This window comes from Tursiops truncatus, chromosome 12 (assembly GCF_011762595.2).
Source record: "Tursiops truncatus isolate mTurTru1 chromosome 12, mTurTru1.mat.Y, whole genome shotgun sequence".
Taxonomy (NCBI): domain Eukaryota; kingdom Metazoa; phylum Chordata; class Mammalia; order Artiodactyla; family Delphinidae; genus Tursiops; species Tursiops truncatus.
In genome coordinates this window covers 18955370-18979436 of record NC_047045.1, presented here as the reverse complement: position 1 = coordinate 18979436, position 24067 = coordinate 18955370, and the positions used below count along the sequence as shown (strand labels likewise).

The following is a 24067-nucleotide window of genomic DNA, read 5'->3' as shown; positions in this document are numbered from 1 at the left end:
AAAAAAAAAAAAAAAAAATTCTTTATTATTTCAAAAAACCAGCTCTTGGTTTCATTGACTTTTAAAATTTATTTTATTTTATTTTTTTGGTCTCTATTTATTTCCTCTCTGGTATTTATTATTTCCTTTCTTCTGCTGACTTTGAACTTTGTTCTTCTTTTTCTAATTCCTTTGGATGGTAGGTTATGTTGTTTGTTTGAGATTTTTCTTGTTTCTTAAAGTAGGCCTGTATCACTGTAAACATTCCTCTTAGAACTGCTTTTGCTACATCCCATAATTTCAGAAAGTTGTGTTTTTATTTTCATTTGTCTTAAGGTATTTTCTGATTTCCTCTTTGATTTCTTCATTGACCCATTGTGTTTTTAGTAGCATGTCATTTAGTCTCCACATGTTTGTGTTTTTCCCATTTTTCTTCCTATAATTGATATCTAGTTTATACCATGGTGATCGGAAAAAATGCTTGATATAATTTCTGTTCTCTTAAATTCGTTGAGACTTTTTTGTGGCCTAGAATGTGGTCTGCCCTAGAGAATGTTCTATGTTCACTTGAAAATAATGTGTATTCTGCTGGTTTTGGATGGAATATCCTGTAGATATCTATTAGTCCATCTGGTCTAATTTGTCATTTAAGGCCAGTGTTACCTTACTGATTTTCTGTCTGGATGATCTGTCCATCTGTCCAATTGGGTATTAACATTCCCTACTACTTTTGTATTATTGCCATTTTCTCCATTTATAGCTGTTAACATTTGCTTTATATATTTAGATGCTCCTATATTAGTTGCATATATTTTTAATGAATGTTATATCCTCTTTTGTATTGATCCCTGTATCATTATACAATGCCCTACTTGCCTTTTGTTATAGACTTTGTTTTAAAGTCTGTTTCGTCTGATATGAGTATTGCTACCCCAGCTGTCTTGTTTCCATTTGCATGAAATAACTTCTTCTAGCCCCTCGCTTTCAGTCTGTGTGTGTCTTTATCTCTGGAGCGAGCCTCTTATAAGCAGCATATAGATGGGTCTTGTTTTTTTGTCCAATCAGCCACCCTATGTCTTTTGAGTGGAGCATTTAGTCCATTCACATTTAAAGCAATTATTGATAGGTATGTTCGTACTGCCATTTTGTTACTCTTTTCTGGTTTTTGTACTTATTCTCTGTTCTTTTCTCCTTCTTTTTGTTTCTTCCCCTGTGATTTGATGATTTTCTTTAGTGGTATGCTTGTGCTCCTTTCTCTCCAGTTTTTGTGTGTCCATTATTGGGTTTGTATTTCTGGTTACCATGGGGTTCATATATGTTGATCTATGGTTATATCCACTTGTTTTAAACTTGTTTCATTTAAGTTCAAACACATTCTAAAAGTTCTACATTTTTTTCTCCCTTCCCCAACATTTTGTGTTTTTGTGTCATATTTTACATCTTCATGTTTATCCCTTACCTTTTTATTATAGTTATAGCTGATTATACAGTTTTTGTCTTTGAATCTTTGTACTAGCTTATTTAAGTGGTTGATCCACAGCCTTTACTATATATTTGTCATTATTAGTGGGGTTTTTCTTTTCCTATACATGTCTACTTCTTGTTGTAGCATTTTCTTTTCCACTGAGAGAAGACCCTTTAACATTTCCTTTAGGGTCAATTTAGTATTGATGAACTCTTCTAGTCTTTGCTTGTTTGAGAAGTTTTTCATCTGTCCTTTAATTCCAAATTATAATTTTGCTGGGTAGAGTATCCTAGGTTTTAGGTTTTTCCCTTTTGCACCTTAAATATATCATGCCGTTCCCTTCTGGCCTGCAAAGTTTCTGCAGAAAAATCAGCTGATAGCTTTTGGGGGGTGGGGTTCACTTGTATGCGACTCTTTGTTTTTCTCTTGCTGCCTTTAGAATAATCTCTTTAACTTTTAACATTTTAATAACACTTTAATCGTGATATGTCTTGGTGTGGGTCTATTTGGATTCATTTTATTTGGGACTCTCTGTGCCTCCTGTACCTGGATATCTGATTACTTACTCAGGTTCAAGAAGTTTTCAGCCATAATTTCATCAAATAAATTTTCAACTCCTTTCTCTCTGAGTTCTCCATCTGGGACACCTATAATATGAATGTTGGTACACTTGATGGTATCTCAGAGTTCCCTTAAATTGTTTTCATTTTTTAAATGTGTTTTTTTTTCATGTCTGATTGGGTGATTTCCATTATTCTGTCTTCCAGATCACTTATGCATTCTTCTGTATCACCTAGTCTGCTGTTAATTCGTTCTAGTGTGTTTTTCATTACAGTTGTATTCTTCACTTCTGGCTGGTTCTTTTATATTTTCTAATTTCTTGTTAAAATACTCACTGTGTTCATCTATTCCTTTTTCAGCATTCTTATTAGTAATGCTTTGAACTTCTTATCTGGTAAATTATTTATCTCTGTTTCATTAGTTGTTTTTCTTGTTCTTTTGTTTGAAACAAGTTCTTCTGTCCTCTCATTTTGTTTAACTTTCTCTGTCTCTATGAAATTAAGTGAAACAGTTACCTGTCCCCATCTTGAAGGGGTGCCCCTTTGTGGGAGTGTCCCTGTGCAGTCTGCACGTGCCTGGTGGCTTTGATGGGAGAGCTGGATCTGACGTAAGCAGGAGCTGTGTCTTTCTCCAGGGTGTGCTGGCAGCTATCACTTTGGTAAGAGGTGGGACTGGAGACGAAGGGGCTCAAGGCAGAGCCAGGTGTGAGCCAGGGCTTCTCCTCACTCAGTGGCCAACACCACCCTATGAGGGGTGGGAGTGAGTCCCAAGGTGCTGGAGCAGAAGCCCTGAGGGTTGGGTCCCAGCTGGTTCTGTTCCCTATAAGCATGTACTCTTTCCTCTCCTAGCATTGTCACATTGTCATCTTTGCCCCAGAGAGGAGTAGTGCTGGAGCAAGAGAGGCTGGAGTAGGGGTTTGGCTTGGGCCAGGCCTTGTGCCAGGGTGGTCATAGGAAACCAGCCAGAGTCCCGTGCAGCTTCATTCTGCTTCTTCCACCTTGTTTCGGGAGTAAGGAAATATGTGCACACTCTTCACGAGCAGAGTCTCGGTTTCTTACAGCCCCACTGTCGGTCCCACTGGTTTTATAACCAGCTATGGGGACTCATCTTCCCAGTGGCAGACCCCAGGGCTGTGGCCCCCAATATGTGGTTCTAGCCACCTACTCCCCAGAGTGGGTTTCCAAGCCTTTTAATCCCCTTCCTTTTCTGTGTCCCTTCCCTGGGGAACAGGTCCTGACCTGATCACTTTTCTTCCCTTCCTACCCGATTCCGTATGTCTTTCTTACAGCTTGTTCTACTTAACGTAACAATTTCAAGGTTCATTTATGTTGTCATATCTATCAGTACCTCATTCCTTTTTTTAATAGCTGAATAATATTCCATCGTATGGATTTACCACATTTTGTTTACCTACTTATCAGCTGATGGACATTTGAGTTCTTTCCACTTTCTAGCAATTATGAATAGTGCCGCTATGACAATTGTATATAAGTTTTTGTGTGGTTGTATGTTTTCACTTCTCTTGTGTGTATACCTAGGAGTGGGAATGCTGGGTCATATGGTAGCTCTATGTTTAACCTTTGGAGGAACTGTCAGGCTGTTTCCTAAACGGCTGTGCCATTTTACTCTCACCAGAAGTGTATTAGTAATATTAGGGTTCCAGTTTCTCCATATCCTCACGAGCACTGTTGTTAACTGAGCGGCCAGCTGTTTTGTTTTGTTTCGTGTTTAATGATAGTAGCCTAGAAAGCAGTGTGGAAGATTGTCAGAAGTGAGAATACCTACTATGTATTAGACAGTAGGATGGGCATTCTCTGTTTCTTTGCTGATCTTTGCCACAGCCCTGCAAGGTCAGTGTCGCCATGCTTGTTTTATATATGTATAAACTGAAAAGAGGCGTAATTTTCCCTAAGCAACAGAACTAGCTTAACTTGAAGTTAAAAGTTTGAACTCAGATCTGTCTGCCTCCAAAAACTTATAGTCCTTCTTTCACACTTTTACGTAGCCATGGGTTTAGGAGGAAAAAACTGAATCTGAGGCAGATTGTCAGAGTTTGGTAAACAGCGAGAGATAGAAAGAGAGAAATGGAACATTTCAGCGTGACAGTGAAGTATAAGACTGTGGAAGGTGATGCAACTAAAATTCAGATGGAGTAAAGAATACTCTTTCTTTTCTCCTCCCCTCATCCTGCCTGGTGGTCAAGGAAGACAGTGAGTTCTTTTCGAAGATTTAAAAATGGCATTCTTACAAGTCACTGGGGTAGAGTTGTTTGGTTGGCAGGTGGAAATGTGTGTGTAGTCATCTCAGAAGTTTAAGAAGTGCCCCAGGTACCAATGTCCTAGTTGGGGGACCATATAGAGTATTTGAAAGTGGACAGGCCTTAGTTAGAGAAACCCAAGTTTGAATCCCAGCTCTGTATCACTTACTGATAGTCGCAACCTGGACAAGTTGCTTAACTTCTCTGAGCTTACTTCCCCATCAGTAAATCTCTGCTGGATTATTTAAAGACTAAAATAACCTGAGTATAGATCCTGACATAGAGCAGGCAAGTAATTAATAAATGTTGATTTCTTCTCCAGAAAAAGTGTGTAGAATAAGGATAAAAAGGACCAAGAGCAGAGTCCTGGGGAAGTCTCGTGTTAAAGAAAAGGGCAAAAGGGCCAAGAGCTATTAGAGTTGGTTAGGAAAGGTCACAGAGGTGAAGTATAACCTGATGGAGGTGGTGCTATGAGGTCAAAGGGCGAGATTTGCCCGAAGTGAGAGTTGGTCACCATGTCAAACTCCATGGTATGATCAGGGAGGTGACTGGCAGTCATCCTTTATTTGTGGCATGTAGGAGGCCTGTGGTGACTGAGGAGAGCTGTTTTGGATGGGGACCAGATTTTAAGGGGTTTAACAGTGACCTGGAGAAGTTAGAATGTACATAAAGGAAAGATGATAGATAGAATGAAAGGGAGGTAGGAGTAAGGAACTTTGCCTGTTTGCTTTGTTTTGTTTGTTTGTTTTGGTTTTTTTAAGTAGGGTAGACTTAAGTGTTCATTCTTTTTTTTTTTTTTTTTTTGCGGTACATGGGCCTCTCACTGTTGTGGCCTCTCCCGTTGCGGAGCACAGGCTCCGGACGCGCAGGCTCAGCGGCCATGGCTCACGGGCCCAGCCGCTCCGCGGCATGTGGGATCTTCCCGGACTGGGGCACGAACCCGTGTCCCCTGCATTGGCAGGCGGACTCTCAACCACTGCGCCACCAGGGAAGCCCAAGTGTTCATTCTTATACTATACAATTATGCCAGGTGCTGTGCTAGGCCCTGGGGATGCAGTGATGAGCAAGTTTATAACCTGAGGGAAGGAGGGCAAGGAGATTGCAGAGGGAGTGAGGTGCAGAGATGCATTAGGATAACCCAGCAAGCGAGAACTTGGTGAGGCGGGAGGTGGCCCCTCTGCAGGTTCTCCTGGGAGTGGAGGAAAGAATTGCTCTTCTGAGAGAGGAAAGCAGTGTCTTAACGGGTGAGTTTAGTGGTGGAGTGAGGGGAAGGAGAAGGAAGGTGGATTTTGACCTAAGGTCTTTTTTTTCTCTGTGAAGAGAGAGCCCAAGTTACTGGCTGAGAGTAAGGGTGGTAGATCGGGGTTAGAGTAGGGGTTTAGAATTGTAGTAAGATTTGAACCTGAAGAGTAGAAAAGGACAAATAAAAGTTTATTAAAGTTTATTAATCATTGTGACAAATGCAAATTTCTCTGGTAAACACCTCACGCTCAGTTCTTCCTAGTCTTAGAATTTTGTGTTCTTCTAGAGTGATGCTAGGTGATTTTGCACAATCATTATTTATTCTTAGACCCGAGATAGTGTCTAAAAAAGGATTATATCCTTTTATTCCTTCCTGATTAGGTTTCTTGATCAAGTTTTTTATTTCTTTGTTTTTATTGTTGATGTTTTTCTCCTTGTTTCGTCTGCTTGTTTAGTTCTGGGTATGAAATCAGTGTTCAGAGATGTATTCTTGATGTTTAAGTTATTTTGACCCCATAAGTCTAGAAATATATGAATTTATACATAATTGCTGAGAATGTTTAGGTGATAACTGAAATATCAGAGAACAAAGAAACATTTTCAGTAATAAATCTGGGATTCTTGAATTTAAAATTCACTAGCTTGTATATGATTTAGCTTTCAGATGATTCTTTTGAAAATTCAAATAAAACACCTAGACAACCTAAAGAAGTGAAGAAGAATGATACAGTGCCATGGTGGATAACTGAAGATGAATTTGAAGATGGTGGTAAATATTGCTGATTTTTAATTTTAAGTTATTTGACCACAGGGGGGCAGTCAAGACTTTTTTTTTTTTTTTTAAACCCCACATTTGTTCGTTTATTTTTGGCTGTGTTGGGTCTTCGTTTCTGTGCGAGGGCTTTCTCTAGTTGTGGCAAGCGGGGACCACTCTTCATCGCGGTGCACGGGCCTCTCACTATCGTGGCCTCTCTTGTTGCAGAGCACAGGCTCCATACGTGCAGGCTCAGTAGTTGTGGCTCACGGGCCTAGTTGCTCCGCGGCATGTGGGATCTTCCCAGACCAGGGCTCGAACCCATGTCCCCTGCATTAGCAGGCAGATTCTCAACCACTGCGCCACCAGGGAAGCCCAGACAAGACTTTTAATTCTGGATTTTCTTACCATGCTTTTAATAAATATATAAGGAAAATAATACTAATAGTGTGAATTTTTGAAGTTTGACTTGATTTTCATATTACTTCATGATATATTTTTTATATAATAGGGAATCTGTGTTTCTGCATTATCAGATTATTTTACATTGAAATAATTTATCGTTCCTCAATTTAAGCTGGTGAATAATGTTAGGTATATTTATATATTATGTTTAATGGTAAATTGATTTAAAGTGATTTAATAAAATATTCTGACAATGTATTAATGTCACTGCATTGGGAAGATTTTAACAAATCTATAGATTTTGGTATTGCTCTCTGTTAATGACAGTAGAAAAAAATAATTTTATTACCTTAATAGTAAATAACTCATTATTGATCCTGTCTAGCACATGCGTATATCTTTTTTGGAACTATTCCTACTCACATCTTTACAAATAGAAAATTACTCTCTGGGTGTTTTCTTCAGTATAGTTACTATATATGATACTGCTGTATTCGCAAGGATCCGCAGACTACCTCTGTTAAGTACCTATGTTCACAATATTTGTGTATCACTAAGCACCATTTTATGAACTGATAGGATTTCTATATCTCTTCTTTTTCCTTGTGCTCCTTGACCCTCAACAGTAAATAATAAATGTGTTTAATAAATGTTACTGTGAATTTGATAGTCACTTCTCTGTTCTTCTTAATACTTTACAGTAAGGAATTGCCTTATTGAAAAGTACAGTGTGTTTTCATAAATCCATAAACGACGCACAGTGCTAAAGTTTGCATGTGAAGAATTATGTTTTAGAATCTTTCCCCCTATTGATGCTTGAAAAGGATATTATATGATTAAGTATTATTGAAATAATTGGCAATGATTTGTGACTTATTTAGCATTAAAATCTTTATCTAGAAAGTAATGAATCAGAGATGGAGTATGCAAACTCACCCTAAAGGGAAAGAATAGGTCCTAGACCAACACTTAAATGTAACCTGACTAAAGATACTAAATTGTTTTTAAAAAGAATGTATCGGGGGCTTCCCTGGTGGCGCAGTGGTTGAGAGTCCGCCTGCCGATGCAGGGGATGCGGGTTTGTGCCCCGGTCCGGGGGGATCCCGCATGCCGCGGAGCGGCTGGGCCCGTGGGCCATGGCCGCTGGGCCTGCGCGTCCGGAGCCTGTGCTCTGCGGCGGGAGAGACCACAGCAGTGAGAGGCCCGCGTGCCGCAAAAAAAAAAAAAGAAGAAGAAGAAAAGAATGTATCAATCAGAGTGGATTTGATTAGTAAAGGATGCAAAGGATACTTAGGAAGGAGACTTTGACAGTGTCCATTTAAACACAGCGGAAGAAGGTTCCTCTGCTTAGGGGTATAACCTGGTCCCTGGTTCAGTCACAAATGTTTATTGAGTTCATGTTATGTTCTGAGTACTTGGCACTAGTATGCAAAAACTGAATATGATTCCTGCCATCAAGAGTATAGAAGCTTCTAAGGGAGAATTGAACACCCCTTTTGAGAGGAATGCATTCCCAATCTTACATAGATGCCATTAAACATCAACATTGAGCTTCTTCAACCTTATAATTTTGCTTTCTCTTTCAGTTGCCATAAGGACAATATGTTCTGTCTAGTTAGTGAAACCGTCTAATTCTCCTACTGGTTATACTCTTCATTATAAATAACTGAATTGGATCTTGGTTTCAGTTATATTAGTCTCAAATGAGGTTGGTTAGTGTGGGTCACATCCCTGAGTCCATCTTCAGAGCCGGGCTGAGACCCTGGACAGATGCCCCGACGGCACCCTGACCTTGGCGTGTATGTTTTCATTTGAAGTGCCTATAGATATATCTCCTGATTTTCTCCAGCTGTTACTGGATCAGTTAAAACCATTATTCACACAGAGCCATAAAATAATTTGTTTCTAAAGCCTCTCCAATAGGATGCTAAGTAGGAAATTGAAATCACAATTTGTAACTTCTCAATAAGGCTTCCTTCTAAGCAAAAGTGGTATTTTTCTAATCTTATTATTTGTATCATATAATATAGTTATTTTTTCCCATATATCAGTTTTTTACAACAAATATATACTGCTAGGATAAAGAAATTTTGATATTGTATAATTTTTCCAGTGTTTTCTAGTGCTTTTAGAATGAAGAGCAAAACCCTACCCCCGGCCTATGTAGATGAGAGTGGTCTGACCGTTGACTCCTGCCCTGGGATTACTTCCCCAAGTGGCATGGTATACTGTATTAAGTACTTGTGCTTCAAAATCATTTTTAAAAAATCTCGTCTCATTATGCAAGTTGTTGAAATATTCCACTTAATAAGATGCACTGCAGTCAAATAGAATTATAATTTTTGTTTTGTGAATTTTGGGTCTGGTGGATTTTTATTTCATAGACCAGATTTATTTCATAGCTACGGTCTACTAGTATAACTAATATAACAGTACAACTAGTCTAAGCTAGTATAACAGTGCTACTGTGTTGGCATAGTAGTCAAAACAATTCTCTTAACATAAATATCCAACTATATTAAATCCCATCCCAGGACTACTTGGAACAAATGTAAGCTATTTGAAAACAAAGAAGACTCCTCAGCCTATTATGGAAATAGAAGAGGAATCTGCTGAAAGGATTCAGTTTCTTAAGAGCAGTGGAACCTCTATCTTAAGTATTGACAGCTTAGAGGCCAATGGTAAGAATTGTGAGGGATGTGAGTTGACAGGTTAATTACTATGCTTATAATCAGGACTTTTAGGAAAGTTAACTCATAACTATCTTGGAGCTTCCTTTACTGAAGCGTGTAGACAGATATAATATCTTCCTAGAAGGTTTAGAATTATACCCCTGGAGAAGCTTCATAACCTTACGTATTATAATGAATTTAAAGCTATATTTGAGTAAGAGATTAAGTGAAATATGTTTCAAATTTTTTGAAGTCTATGTAATGTCAATAAATGCATCATTAAAATTAATTTTTTCAAAATTCTATGTGTTAATGAAATATATTTGTGCTTTCCATTTAGCGATAGTAGTTCCTGAGCTCAATCAGAGCATTCTTGGATTGGGATTGGACACATTAGCAGAGCAAGAGGAAAAAGAGCAATTTTTTGCCAGGCTTGAGAAAGGCTTCACATCTTCCATTGATTACTCCAGATTAAATAAAGAATTGGATTCTAATGACTCCACACATTTTAAAGCTTTACATAGGTAATGTAAATACAATATAAACTAATCATTGAGTGATTTTTGTGTCTTTATATTTTTGAAAGGCTGGTAGATGTATGGAATTGAAGGGGTAAACATATATAACAGGCAAAATTTAAATCTTAGTTTTAATTCTATTTTCTCTTCATTATTTTGGTCAGGGGTAGCTTACGTGTGTGTGTGTAGAATATGATTTATATATACATATATATATATAGGCTGGAAAATGTTGATGTGTATTTGAGAACCTCTAGAGATCTGAAATTTCATGCATGAGGTACTTTTGAAATGAATAGCACATTGCCAAATATACCTAACTAGGAAGGTAATTTATTAAGTGATTTTCCAGAGGTAAGATTAGTAAGAGAGTCCAGCCTGGTAGCTATTATAAACTCAGGGGAAACAGGAACAAAAAGGGAAGGAGGAACCAGGGAGCAAAGACCGATTTGGTTTGTGTCCTCCCTTTGTGTATGGTTGACCCTAATGATTATTAGGGGACCTCATTTATCCTGGAAATTCTACTAATTGACCTAGCTGGTGCCTTGTAAGTGCCGCAGACCTTTGGCATTCTCAAGACTTCTTTGAAACCTTATATCTTTAATTTCCTCAGTTTCAGTTTTCCATTTAATTTTTTAAGTTATAAATGGAAGCCAGATTACAATTTTAAGATTTTAAGAACATCAAACTATATTTAAATTAAGGGTCAGGAGACTCATAGCCTCTGGTCATTAGAGTGCCTGGTCTCCTCAAGATGCTTATTTTCTTGGACAGCGGACAAAGCAGTGACCCTTATGAACTGTGTCTGAGATTTTTACCCTACTTGCAAGCTGACAAGTCAGCCTGCCAGTTTTATGAATGCTGACAATAGACACAAGATTCCTGGGTCAGAAACAAATGGACTTTATTTCTCATCACAAAAGCAGGACCTGAGGGTCACGTTTATTTGCCTTAGTTTCCCATGCCCCACAAGGTTCACGGGGTCCATGATGGCTGTTTGCCAGTGCAATGGGTTGCTTTACAGGAGAGGGTCACTGAGCTTGGGGAATCTTTGCTTTAGAGTAAGCGGAAACAAGCCTGCTTTGGGGGCAGAAACATTGCCTCATCTCTCAAAGTTACTCAGTGCACACAACCCTGAGAAATGACCTAGGAAGGGGAGGGTCTGTGCCTTGCGTTCTTGGCATACCCAGCAAGAACACCTAGGGACCATCAGGGCCCATGGTGGTTGCCTGTCCTAACAGTGACACAGATTAAACATACACAGGTTTGCTGGCCACAAGTTTTTGCCCCTTTGCAATATTTCTTAACATTTCTTTGTTGTTAACAATATTCTTAACTACTGGTATTTCTACGCAAGAACAGCCTAGTCAGAGTGCAGTAGTGTATTGAGTATGCAATGGTATTTTCTGCTAATTAGAGTTTATAGTTTCTTGATCTGCTAATGATCTCACTAAAGCCATGGTTGGGGGACTGAAAAAGGTAGAACTGATTCTTTGGTTTGAAGGAAGGCAGTATATGAACTAATATATCCAATATAATTAAAAGTAGCTCTCATCACCTTGCTGAGTATTTACTGGCTCAAGGCTCTCTCTTTCAGCTTCCATTTCAGGATGAAATTGCTTCTTAGCATGTAAATGCTGATTCTGGCGGTTTTTTTCTGGTCTCCACATAGACTTCACTGATTCTTACAGCTTGTGGTCAGTTCCTAATCTTTAGCGTAGAAAGGCTGGCTGGGCCCTGAGAAATGTAAATGCACATATTTATGTATAAAATTGTGTATATTTGTGTATAAAATTAAGAAAATGGCATTTTTCCCCCTTTGTATTACTTTGGCAACTACAATTAGTCTTAGATCCTTTATTTTCAAAACATTTCCCTCATAGCTTCCAGATTTTTAGCTTTTGCTAGAACAAAAGTACTTGAGAAGAAATATGTAATGTTAGAGGTTTTTAAAAATATACACAAAATATTGCATGGTAATGTATTATTAACATGTAATACTAAATTAAGTAAATATTTTTCCAGTAATCAAGCTAATGTGGAACTGACTGAAGATAAACATGAGGATGAATCAAAACATGAAGAACTGGCAGGTAATTTCAATGGTTCTAAAATTTACAGTATTTGAAAAGATAATATAGCTTTTAATAAAGATATTGATAAGAGAAAAATAAAAGGAAAATCATATTATCTTGGAAAGAGCTTGAACAGGTAGAGTGAGTTGCCTACAGCACAATTAGAGCTACTAAAATTGTTGTAAGTGCAGGACTGCTTCATTTGTTGGGAGTGGGTAGTGGACCCATTTGGAAGACAGAAAAAGGACTTTTGTGCTAGGACCAGAAGAATGTGTGCAGTCAGGACAAATACCTCCAAAGCATGGTGAGGGAGGTGTGTCTTTTTCCATCGTTTGACTTTTAATGTGTCTGTGTTTCTATATTTTAAATGGTTTTCTTTTGGTAGCGTATAGCTGAGTTCTGCTTTTATAGCCAATCTGACAGTCTCAGACTTTTAATTGAAATGTTTCTACCCTTTGCAAAAATATATTCATTGGTATGGTTATTTACTGTTTTGCCATTCATTTTTTTTATCTTCCCATCTTTTTTTGGTTATTGCTTTTGTGCTACATTTTATTGGATTGAGTATTTATACCATTCCGTCTTAACCCTTCTTTTGGGTTGTTAGTTGTACTTCTTTGCTGTATTTTTTTCTTAGTTGCCCTGTGATTCACAATATGCATCTTTATCTTACTAGAGTCTACTTTCAAATAACATTATACCACATTACATGAATCTTAACAGTAAACTTCCCCCAACCTTTTTGCTATTTTTGGCATACATTTTTCTTCTACATGTCTTAAAAACCCCACAATACAGCAGTATTATTACTATTATCATTATTATTATTGCTTTTAACAATCTGTTAATCATTTTAAAAAAATTTTAAGGAAGGTAAAAAAATGTATACGTATGTAAAAATTTATATTTATCCATGTATTTACCGTTCCCAATGACTTGTATTTCTTTGCATAGATTTGAGTTTCTTTTTTTTTAACTTTTTATTTTGAAATGAATTTTAAAAGTTTATTTTAAAATTAAGATATAATCGACATATATAACATACTAATTTCAGGTGTACAACATAATGATTTAATATCTATACATTGTGAAATGAGCACCATAATAAGTCTAGTTAACATCTGTCACTTTACATAATTACAAAAAAATTATTTTTTCTTGTGATGAGAACTTTTAAGACTTCTTCTCTTACCAACTTCCAAATAGTTGCTATCTAGTATTATTTTGAGTTTCTATCTAGTATTATTTTTGTTCAGCATGAAAAACCTCCTGAACTTTTCTTGCAGTGCAGGTCTACTAGGGATAATTTCTCTGAGGTTTTGTTTATCTGAAAGTATATTTTGCCTTTGTTTTTGAAGAACACTTTTGCTTGATATAAAATTGTAGGTAGTTTTTATTTCTTTAAGCACTTTAATGATTTCATTCTATTGTCCTCTGACATTATTTCTCATGAGCAGTCAGTGGTAATTCCTGTTATTGTGATTTTGTATATATATTGTCTTCTTTTCCCTCTGTTTTCAAATTTTTCTCTTTAGGCCAGTTTTGTGGCAACTTGATGAGGATGATCTTGGTGTACTTTTCTTGTATTTATCCTGTTTGTTTCTTGTATTTATCCTGTTTGGAGCTGGTTCAGCATCAATTGATTTGTGAATTCATAGTTTCCATCAAAATCAAAAAATGTTTTTGCCATTAATTATTCAAATATCATTTCTGCCACCCCTTGCTTTCTGATCCTAATTACAAGTATGTTAGAAAGTTAAATTTTGTCCCACAGGTCACTAAGACTATTTCATTTTTTAAACCTTTTCTCCTCTCTGATTCAGTTTTTATTGCAGTGTCTTAAGTTCACTGATTTTTTTTCTTCTTTTCTTTAATGTTTTGTTAATTCATTGAATGATCCTTTTTTCCTTTGACTCTAGAAGTTTCTTTTGGATTTGTTTTTTCATCTCTTTAGTATGTTTCCAAGTCCCCAACATTGAGTATATTCTGCTGATCCCAGTATTTGTTCATTTCTGGGTCTCGTTCTGTTGGCTGCTGCTTCTCCTAGTTGTGGTCACTTTTTCCTCCTTGTAATTCTAGTAATTTTTTAACTGAGTGTTGAATATATTATAGATTTTTTACATTGTTGAGTGTCTGGATCTTGTTTTCTTCTTTTAAGGAGTATTGAGCTTTGTTCTGGCAGATAGCTTGATCCTTTCAAGCCTTTTCTTCTGCTTTGTTAGGAGACGTCAAGAGGATCCTTACTTAGTCTAGCAGAGTTTGACCCTGCTACTCACGCACAGCCCTCCTGAGATTTCCACTGAATGCCCCTACTGGACAATGAGGATTTTTTCCACTTAAGCTGGTTAGAGCTTCAGAATCTCCTTACCCTGTGCGAACTCTGGGAACTGTCTGTCTAGCCTGCAGCTTCCCAGTTATTCTCTGCTCCAGCTGCACATACATGACTCAGTATTCAGGAAAGACTCCAGGAAAGATTCAGAAATCTACTCCAGGTAGATTTCTAGTGCTCTATTTCTGCATCAGTACCTTCTCTCTTTATCACTCCCCTACAGCTTCTAATCACCTTGTCTTTTCTGTACTCTTATCTCTGTATCCTTAACACAGTGAGACCTTCCTGATCTCCTCCTCCCTGCTCAGCGCTCTAGGATGTACATACCTTCTAGTGAACGTAGGGCTCAGCTCACTTGTTATCTTTCTTGGGAATCATATTTTTGTGCTATCGATTGTCCAGTGTCTGAAAACAATTGTTTCATATATTTTGTCCATTTTACTCATTATTTACAAAGTCCTTGATATCCAAGATGGTAGAGGAGAAAGTCCTCTAGATTGCATCATACTTAAATTAAAATTCACAGCCAAATTTTCCAACAGGGAATGAAAAATGTCTCTAAAATGTATCTTTTAGATCTTTTACATTGAGAATTGTTTACCTATTTTCTGTTTACGCAAATAATCTTTTCAAAGTTACAAGGGTATGGAATATAATAGTAGAAACATATAACATGTGTAACATCTTCCTGTCAAAAGGTCAGAACGATAAAAATTAATATTCTCATTGTTTCCCAAACAGTGTGAAAGAGATGGATATTATTGTCTCTGATATTTTTCATATGAGAACCACCTTTTCAATTGGGTTTTATTCTTTCATTTTTATATAAACTTAATCTCCCTTGGTGTTTCTTTCAGAAGTCTCTGATATGCTGTTTTCCTTCCTGTTATTTCTTGTCCTGTCTCATTTCTCTCTGTGACTACCAGTGGCATTTCCTTCTTGCTTCAAACCTAGTTTAATCATGACAAATTCATGAGGAGGAGGTTGGTCTTTTATATGTTGGACAATAGTATTTGCCTACAGACTATTCAGTTAGTAAGTACAACTAACAAAATGTAGTTTTGAAAAATGCACATTAGATTAGGAGTTTTCTTAATCAGAAATAATATTTGGCTTTATTAACTTCCAATTCAGATTAAGTGCAACACAAGCTATAATAATACTAACAAAGATAATTACTACTGCTAAACATAATGGCTAACACTGATATATACTACATATTATATAACACTTTAACTGTTAATCTCCTCAGCAACCCTCTGAAATAAGTACTATTATCATCCCTACTTTACAGATGGGAAAAATGAGGCAAAGAGGGTTTGTGACCTGCTTTTGGTTCTGCAGCTGAGAACAGTAGAACCAGGAATTGAATCCAAGTCTTCTGGCTCCTGGTCATGCTCTAAGCACTATGCCACACTACCCAAACTGTTTCTTATACTGCTTCTTTGCAGTGACACAAACGCTGCATCCCCCTCCATTGATTTCACATAGTTCCCAAATCCCAAATAGTTGTCTGAGTTCATTGTCATACCCTCCCTTGTCTCCTCTCTCCTTGTTTTATCATCTTTACTTAAGAAAGACTAATCACTGAGGTACTTAAAATTCAGTGATTCCCACTAGAATATTAGGATCTTAATCATCTGATATTGGTCCTAGCATCTAGAATTTGTCTAATACAAGGTAATTTCTCAGTAACTGTTTTGTGAATTGAATTATGTCTACTGATATTTAGAAAATCCCAGGCAGTGTTCTTTCTTATATAGAAGAGAAGGAAAGGTGTGCTTCTCGTCCTCAGAATGTAGATATTGATGTAGTTAACCAACTCACCTAGCTTATCTACCTAAGTCACAATACCCATGCTGTTCCACCATTGTATTCCTTATGAACTAACATGGAGATGTTTCTGTAAGTAGATCTCACTGAAAGCACCTCTGTTTAACTTAATTATTTTCAGACTTCCATCGTTAATCACATTCAAGTTGTCCCCTCTCTTCTAAGAGAAGACTGAAGGATGGCCATTCCAGAAGCAGACTCTCTTGTACCTCGTGCAGTCTTTCTCCCATCAGGCCATCCTGTCTCTGAATGTGATCTGACTTTTGAAATACAAATAAGATTATGAATGATCAGTTCCACTCTGAAAAGGCTATTCCTGTTCTATAGCCCACAAATCTCAGTCAGTCCTTTGATTTAACGGCTGTAAACAACGAATTAAAAATTGATGAAGAGATCCTGGCAGATAGTGCCTGCCCACCTTTGCCATAAGTAGCTTGATGGCATCATATTAACATGGACACACCTTTCCCTTCTGCTACAAAGCCATTGAGATATAATGTGGGACTTTAGCTGAGAAGTGCCCAGGATTAAGAAACAGTGGAGGTCATATAAGGCTAGTATTTACCTGAGGGAGGGGTCAGAGATAGACCTTTCATAAGAACTGCTTAAGGGTTACAGAAGAGATACCTATAAAGACAAAAAAAATCAACTTAAAAAAATAAGCAAAATCCAACCTTTTGTTTAAGAGTGTCAAGATTTCACAAAAGTGTTCCCTTTTATAAGTAAGCAATTTTGAGATTTTTGTCTTTAAAAAATCAAGTAATTGAAGTTTTCTTTAAAGATATAAAATTTCTTGAACAGCTCTAGAAATTTTCAGTTGGTTAATTATACAAAATATTAAAAATGTAAAACTGATAACTGTTTGAAAGTACAAAAATAAAACCCAGGTCTTACGAATTGAATTCTCTTTAAATCTTTGCCCAAAAAAGTATGTTCTTCAAGGTATCTTTATGTTAACATTTAAATAAATTACTCTTATGCAGACTTCTTTTGGAAATCAGTAATATTTTCATGGAAGTTGACTTTTTTGACAGTATGATCCTTGTATTTTTAAAACTATTTTCTTCAGAAAATTATAGTGATGATTTTGAAGATGAGGATATTGATGTACCTTTGACTCCTAAAGAAGAGACTAATTCCAAAGAAAATTCCAAATCAGAAAAAATAAATGTACCTAAACAGGTATGTATCAATTATATGTTTGACAGTTTGGAAACTTCTTTCATCACCTTAGCTGACTGCTGCTGTATAAAGAGCTCAAAATACAGAGTTCTTTATAGTCTAGCTCGTTGTAAAGTTATAGGTCTCTTAATACTCAGACGTTTTCTTAACTCAGGTGTAAATTTAAATCTTAATGAAATACATGGCAGTTGATGATTTTCTGAAAGATTTCTTTTGGCAAGTTTCCTTAAGCTTTAGAAATGGAAAACTTCATTAAAATCTCAAATCTAATTTTTAAACAGGTATATTAAACTATACTTTTCTTTGGTAGGTCTTGTCCTTGTGAAGTGCAATACATAGCTGCCTCAGTATTTATGCTAATAGTGACATTACTGCCTGAAACTTACTGGGCTAAGATTGTAAACTAAACTATTCCATTCACATTAAGTGTTGTTGTACTCTACTTCTCTTGTTTCTCAGTTCTTACCAAGAATTGGCTACCAAGACTGGCTAAGGGTACTACTCCATATTGCCTGCCAGACAGAACTTATCCTTGAAGCTACCTAATAGTAACCAGTAGGATAATTACTATATGTTATATTGGTTTTGATCTGGATACAGTCTCTTTTGCAACTGTATGTTAGGACTAGATGTTTTGAACATACTTGAAACCATAGACTCTAAATAAAATCAGGGATCACTTTCTGGGTATTAAGAAATACTCTTATTTTTTAATTTACCTAGTACTTTTCCTTGGTATCATTATGTCACTCAGTTTGTGGGAGAAAAGAATATGACCTTAGAAATACATGAAGGTTAAAGCGATCTGATAATTATGCTTAGAAAGTTAATGGGATTCGTACTTGGAATATGGCAATTACAATACTTTGTATTACAGTAATTTCTACTAGAAAAATAAATAGGTCAGTAGAGGGCACAATAGTTTGGTATATTAAGAAAGTATAGTCTGTATAAAAAAGTGTCCACCTAGGCTTCCCTGGTGGCGCAGTGGTTGAGAGTCCGCCTGCCGATGCAGGGGACACGGGTTCGTGCCCTGGTCCAGGAAGATCCCACATGCCGCAGAGCGGCTAGGCCCATAAGCCATGGCCGCTGAGCCAGCATGTCCGGAGCCTGTGCTCCGCAGCGAGAGAGGCCACGACAGTGAGAGGCCCACATAACGCAAAAAAAAAAAAAAAAAAAAAAAAAAAAAGTGTCCACCTAAATGTGGAAGCCTAGTAGAGAGCCATCTGAGTAAGGGTCAAAACAGGAAGGAATGAAAGCTCTGCTCTTATGGGTGGATCCTATACACTGCCTATCCAAGTGGAGAATACAGGTGACACAACTAGAAAACTTACTCTAAGGGAACCTATAATTTTGACAAATTTCAACTATCTTGCCATTTGATGGCCTGCCTTTTTTGAAGATTTTGTCTCAAAATGTAGATGAAATGATGAGTGCAACTTATATTTGATCATTAATTTTGATCAATAGGGAAAATGGTGATATTATAATAGCAGGAATCTTACGTGAACTAGCCATGTTATCTTGGAGTTCGAAAAGTAGGAGAATTTCTGAGCAAGGTGGATGAACAAGTGGCATTGAGATACTTTAAACAAGGCTTATAAAGGCCTGAATTAATTGCTGGTAATCACCAAGGTTCTGAAGAGACTTCTAGACATTCTCTCACAGCTACATTCTCTAGTCTTATAGAATTGTCGGTGAATGAGTGTGATGAAAGAAATCTAGAAAGCACGTTTCTTGATCTTTTCATCATGGAGTAAAGCACTGGCTTTCAAATTTTGTTATTCTTCTGCATTGCAGTCATTTCGTGTAACTTCAGTTTCAAATCATGTAACTATTTTTTTTTAATTTAGGAAGAAGAGAAAACTGGCATGCTGGCTAATGGTAAATATATATATTCATAAATTTTCATTGGCGAAAAATTGGTCTGTTCAGAATTACATCTAAATAATTCTGAATAAATTACTATTTTTGTTTTTAAATATTTTCTGATGAATTAAACTTTACACATTTTCTCAATAATACGTTCTTTATGCCTACCTTAAATTTTTCCTGTTGTATTTAAGAGTACTTATTTTTTAAAAGCCCAGCATGCCTTTATGGATAAATTGTACCAGACATTCAAAGATGTATTGATATCAGTCCTTGTTAAACTCTTCCAAAAAATACAGGAAGAGGAAATTTTTGCAGACTCATTCTGTAAGGCCAGCATCACCTTGATACCAAAACCAGACAAATATTCCTCAGGAAAACTACAGAAAAGCAATTCTATTTACAGTGACATCAAAAAGAATATAATGCTTAGGAATAAATTTTATCAACAAGGTAAATTATGCTTAAAACTATAAAACATTGAGGAAAGAAGTTGAAAACACACAGATAAGTAGAAAGATATTCTGTGCTCATGGATTGGAAGAATTAATACTGTTAAAACATTCATACTACCCAAAGTGGCCTACAGATTGAGTGAAATCCCTATCAAATTCCAATGATATTTTTCACAGAAATAGAAAAAACAATCCTAAAATTTGTATGGAACCACAAAAGACCTCACATAGCCAAAGCAAACTTGAGAAAGAGCAAAGCATGGAGGCATCACACTCCTTGATTTCAAAATGTATTACAAAGCTATAGTGACCAAAGCAGTATGGTACTGGCATAAAAACAGACATATAAAACCAATGAAGCAAAAACAAAAGCAATGAAACAGAATAGCCCAGAAATAAATCCATACATCTGTGTCACCTGATCTTCAACAAGGGTGCCAAGAATATACAATGAGGAAAGATAGTCTCTTCAATACATTGTGTTCAGAAAACTAGACATCCACGTGCAGAAGAATGAAATTGGATCCTTATCTCACACCACATACAAAAATCAACTCAAAATGGATCAAAGACTTAAATATAAGACCAGAAACTGCAAAACTATGAGAAGAAAATATAGGGAAAAGGCTTCTTGATGTTGCACTAGGCAATAATTTTTTGGATATGACCCCAAAAGCACAGACAACAAAAGCAAAAATAGATAAATGGTATTACATTAAACTAAAAAAAGTTTCTGCATAGCAATGGAAACAACAGAGTGAAAAGGCAACCTATAAAGTGGGACAGAATATTTGTAAACCATGTATCTGGTAAAGGGTTAATATCCAAAATATGCAAAAAACTCATGCAACTCAGTAACAACAACAACAAAAAATTAAAAGTGAGCAGAGGACCCAGATAGACATTTCTCAAAAGAAGATATATAAATGGGCAAACAGGTATATGGAAAGATACTGAAGTTCACTAATCATCGGGGAAATGCAGACCAAAACCACAATGAGATATCACCTCACACCTGTTAGAATGACTGTTACCAGAAAGAGGAAAAAATAAGTTTTGGCGAGGATGTGGAGAAAAGGGAACTCTAGTGCACTGTTGGTAGGGATGTAAATTGGCACAGCCTTTATGGAAAACAGTATAGAAGTTGCTGAAAAAAATTAAAAGTGGAACTACCTTATTATTCAGAATCCCACTTCTAGATATATATCTGGAAGAGATATCTGTACTCCCATGTTTATTGCAGCATTATTCACAGTAGCCAAGGTATGGATACAACCTAAATATCCATCAACAGACAAATGAATAAAGAAGATGTAGTATATATAATATTACACATGTATATGTAATATGTATTTACATGCGTAATATTTCGCTTTAAAAATAGAAATCCTGCCATTTGCAACAACATGGATGAATGTGGAGGACATTTACATGAAGTGAAATAAGCCACATGAAGAAAGACATACTGCATATTCTCACATATGTGGAATCTAAAAATGTCAGTCTCCTAGAAACAGAGTAGAATGTTGGTTACCAGAGGCTGGGGTTGGGGGATATAGGAAGATGTTGGTTAAGGGGTACAAAGTTTCAGTTATGCGAGATAAATAATGCACAACAATGTGACTATAGTTAATGTTGTATACTACTTGAAACTTGCTGAGAGGGGAGATACTAGGTGTTCTCACCACATACACAAAAAAGGGTAAATGGATATGTTAATTATCTTGATTTTGGTGATTATTTCACAATGTATGTTTATCAAATCAACAAGTCATAGATCTCAAATATATACAATTTTTAATTGGCGATTATACGTCAATAAAATTGGAGGAAGAAAAAATTTTTTGTTATTTTTTGCAGACCTTTTGCCTTTTACATATAAACATAAATTAGACTTGTATATAAGCATAGATATGTGTTGACGTAAGCCTACTCTGTTGTATATAAGAATAAAATGCTTCTTTTAGATCTATGATTATGTATTCTTTATATGTAAACATTTATCTTTGTTTTTATACAGATTGCATACAATTTAAATATTTTGTTTATGGAACCATACAAGCTTCTCTATATTCCTAATATTTTTTTCTTTTATGTTATTGCAGTAGTGCTGCTTGATTCATTAGACTCTGTTGCAGAGGTCAACCTTGATGACCAGGAGAGAGCAACAACTAATCCAGAAGCACTGCCAGATATGACTGATAATGAAATGACAGGAACAGGTAAGAGGGATAAGGTAGCTGTTCTCTAAATATGTAATATTCTATGACTAATTGACTTCATTTCTAGGGAAATGTATGTGATATAATATATGTCATAGTTATATCAATAAAATTTTACATTTTTTATTGAAGTATAGTTGATTTACAGTGTTGTATTGTGTCACTGCTATATTCACTGAATACAGCAGTGATTAAATTGTGTGTGTGTGTGTGTGTATACACATACACACGTATGTGTGTATATAACTTTTTCAGATTCATTTCCATTATAGGTTATTACAAGATCTGAATATAGTTCTCTGTGCTATACAGAAGGTCCTTGTTATTTGTCTATTTTACATACAGTAGTGTGTATCTGTTAATCCCAAACTCCTAATTTATCCCTCTCCCCCCTTTCCCATTTGGTAACCAAAAGTTTGTTTTCTATGTCTGTAAGTCTGTTTCTGGTTTGCTAATAAGTTCATTTGTATCAGTTTTTTAGATTCTCCATATAAGTGGTATCATATGGTATTTGTCTTCTCTTTGTGACTTAATTCACTTAGTATAATAATCTCTAATTTCATCTGTACTGCTGCAAATGATGTTATTTTATTCTTTTTTTGGCTGAGTAGTATTCCATTGTGTGTGTGTGTGTGTGTGTGTGTGTGTGTGTGTGTGTGTGTGTGTGTGTACCTCTTCTTTATCCATTCATCTGTTGATGGACACTTAGGTTGCTTCCATGTTTTGACTATTGTAAGTAGTGCTGCTATGAACATTGGGGTGCATGTGTCTTTTTGAGTTAGAGTTTTCATCTTTTCCAGATATATGCCCAGGAATGGGATTGCTGGATCATATGGTAACTCTATTTTTAGTTTTTTAAGCAACCTCTCTGCTGTTCTCCATAGTGGCTGGACCAGCTTACATTCCCACCAACAGTGTAGGAGGGTTCCCTTTTCTCCACACCCTCTCCAGCACTTATTATTTGTAGGCTTTTTGATGATGGCCTCATTTTAGTTTTGACTTGCCTTTCTCTAATTAGCAATATTGTGCATCTTTTCATGTGCCTTTTGGCCATCTGTATGGCTTCTTTGGAGAAATGTCTGTTTAGGTCTTCTGCCCATTTTTGATTGTGGTGTTTGTTTTTTTGATATTCAGCTGTATGAACTGTTTGTATATTTTGGAAATTAAGCCCTTGTCAGTTGCATCATTTGCAGATATTTTCTCCCATTCTGTCGGTTGCTTTTAGTTTTGTTTATGGTTTCCTTTGTGTACAAAAGCTTATAAGTTTGATTTGGTCCCATTTGCTTATTTTTGCTTTTATTTCTTTTGCCTTGAGAGCCTGACCTAAGAAAACATTGCTGTGATTTATATCAGAGAATGTTTTGCCTATGTTCTCTTCTAGGAGTTTTAAGGTGTCATGTCTTATAAGTCTTTAAGCCATTTTGAGTTTATTTTTGTTTATGGTGTGAGGGTGTGTTCTAACTTCATTGATTTACATGAGGCTGTCCAGCTTTCCCAATACCACTTGCTGAAGAGACTGTTGTTTTCTCCATTGTATATTCTTGCCTCCTTTATTGAAGATTAATTGAACATAGGTGTGCGGATTTATTTCTGGGCTCTCTGTTCTGTTCCACTGATCCATATGTCTGTTTTTATGCCAATACCATGTTGTTTTGGTTACTGTAGTTTTGTAGTATTGTCTGAAGTCTGGAAGGTATGCCTTCAGTTTTGTTTTTTTCCATCAGATTTGCTTTGGCAACTCTGAGCCTGTTGTGTTTCCATATAAATTTTAGGATTATTTGTTCTAGTTCTGTGAAAATGTCATGGGTAATTTGATAGGGATCACATTAAATGTATAAATTGCTTTCAGTTACTAGTATGGCCATTTTAACAATATTATTTCTTCCAGTCCAAGAACATGAGAGAGCTTTCCATTTCTTTGAATCATCTTTAATTTCCTTCATCAATGTTTTATAGTTCTCAGCATATAAGTCTTTCACTTCCTTGGTAAGATTTATTCCTAGGTATTTTTTTAATACATTTTTAAAACAGATTGTTTTTTCATTTTCTCTTTCTGATATTTCATTGTTAGTGTAAAGAAATGCAACAGATTTCTGTATACTAATCTTGTATCCTGCTACCTTGCTGAATTCATTTATTAATTCTAATAGTTTTGGTGTGGAGTCTTTAGGGTTTTCTATATAGAGTATCATGTCATCTGCCTGTAATGACAGTTTTATCTCTTTCCTTCCAATTTGGATCCCTTT

General features: G+C 36.2%; 1 protein-coding gene across 4 annotated transcripts in view; it reads left to right on the top strand.

The window, feature by feature from the left end:
• Positions 1 to 24067, top strand: part of CEP162 (centrosomal protein 162) — a 96980-nt gene that overhangs the window by 5524 nt on the left and 67389 nt on the right. For 3 of the 4 annotated variants that reach the window (XM_019929379.3, XM_019929378.3, XM_019929377.3), the window contains exons 3-9: positions 6162 to 6273; positions 9198 to 9344; positions 9676 to 9859; positions 11879 to 11946; positions 17160 to 17272; positions 19126 to 19156; positions 21705 to 21821. In XM_019929379.3, coding sequence (XP_019784938.1) covers positions 6162 to 6273; positions 9198 to 9344; positions 9676 to 9859; positions 11879 to 11946; positions 17160 to 17272; positions 19126 to 19156; positions 21705 to 21821 — 772 coding nt within the window. The remainder of the gene's footprint in view (positions 1 to 6161; positions 6274 to 9197; positions 9345 to 9675; positions 9860 to 11878; positions 11947 to 17159; positions 17273 to 19125; positions 19157 to 21704; positions 21822 to 24067) is intronic. The other variant, XM_019929380.3, reaches the window with a different exon arrangement.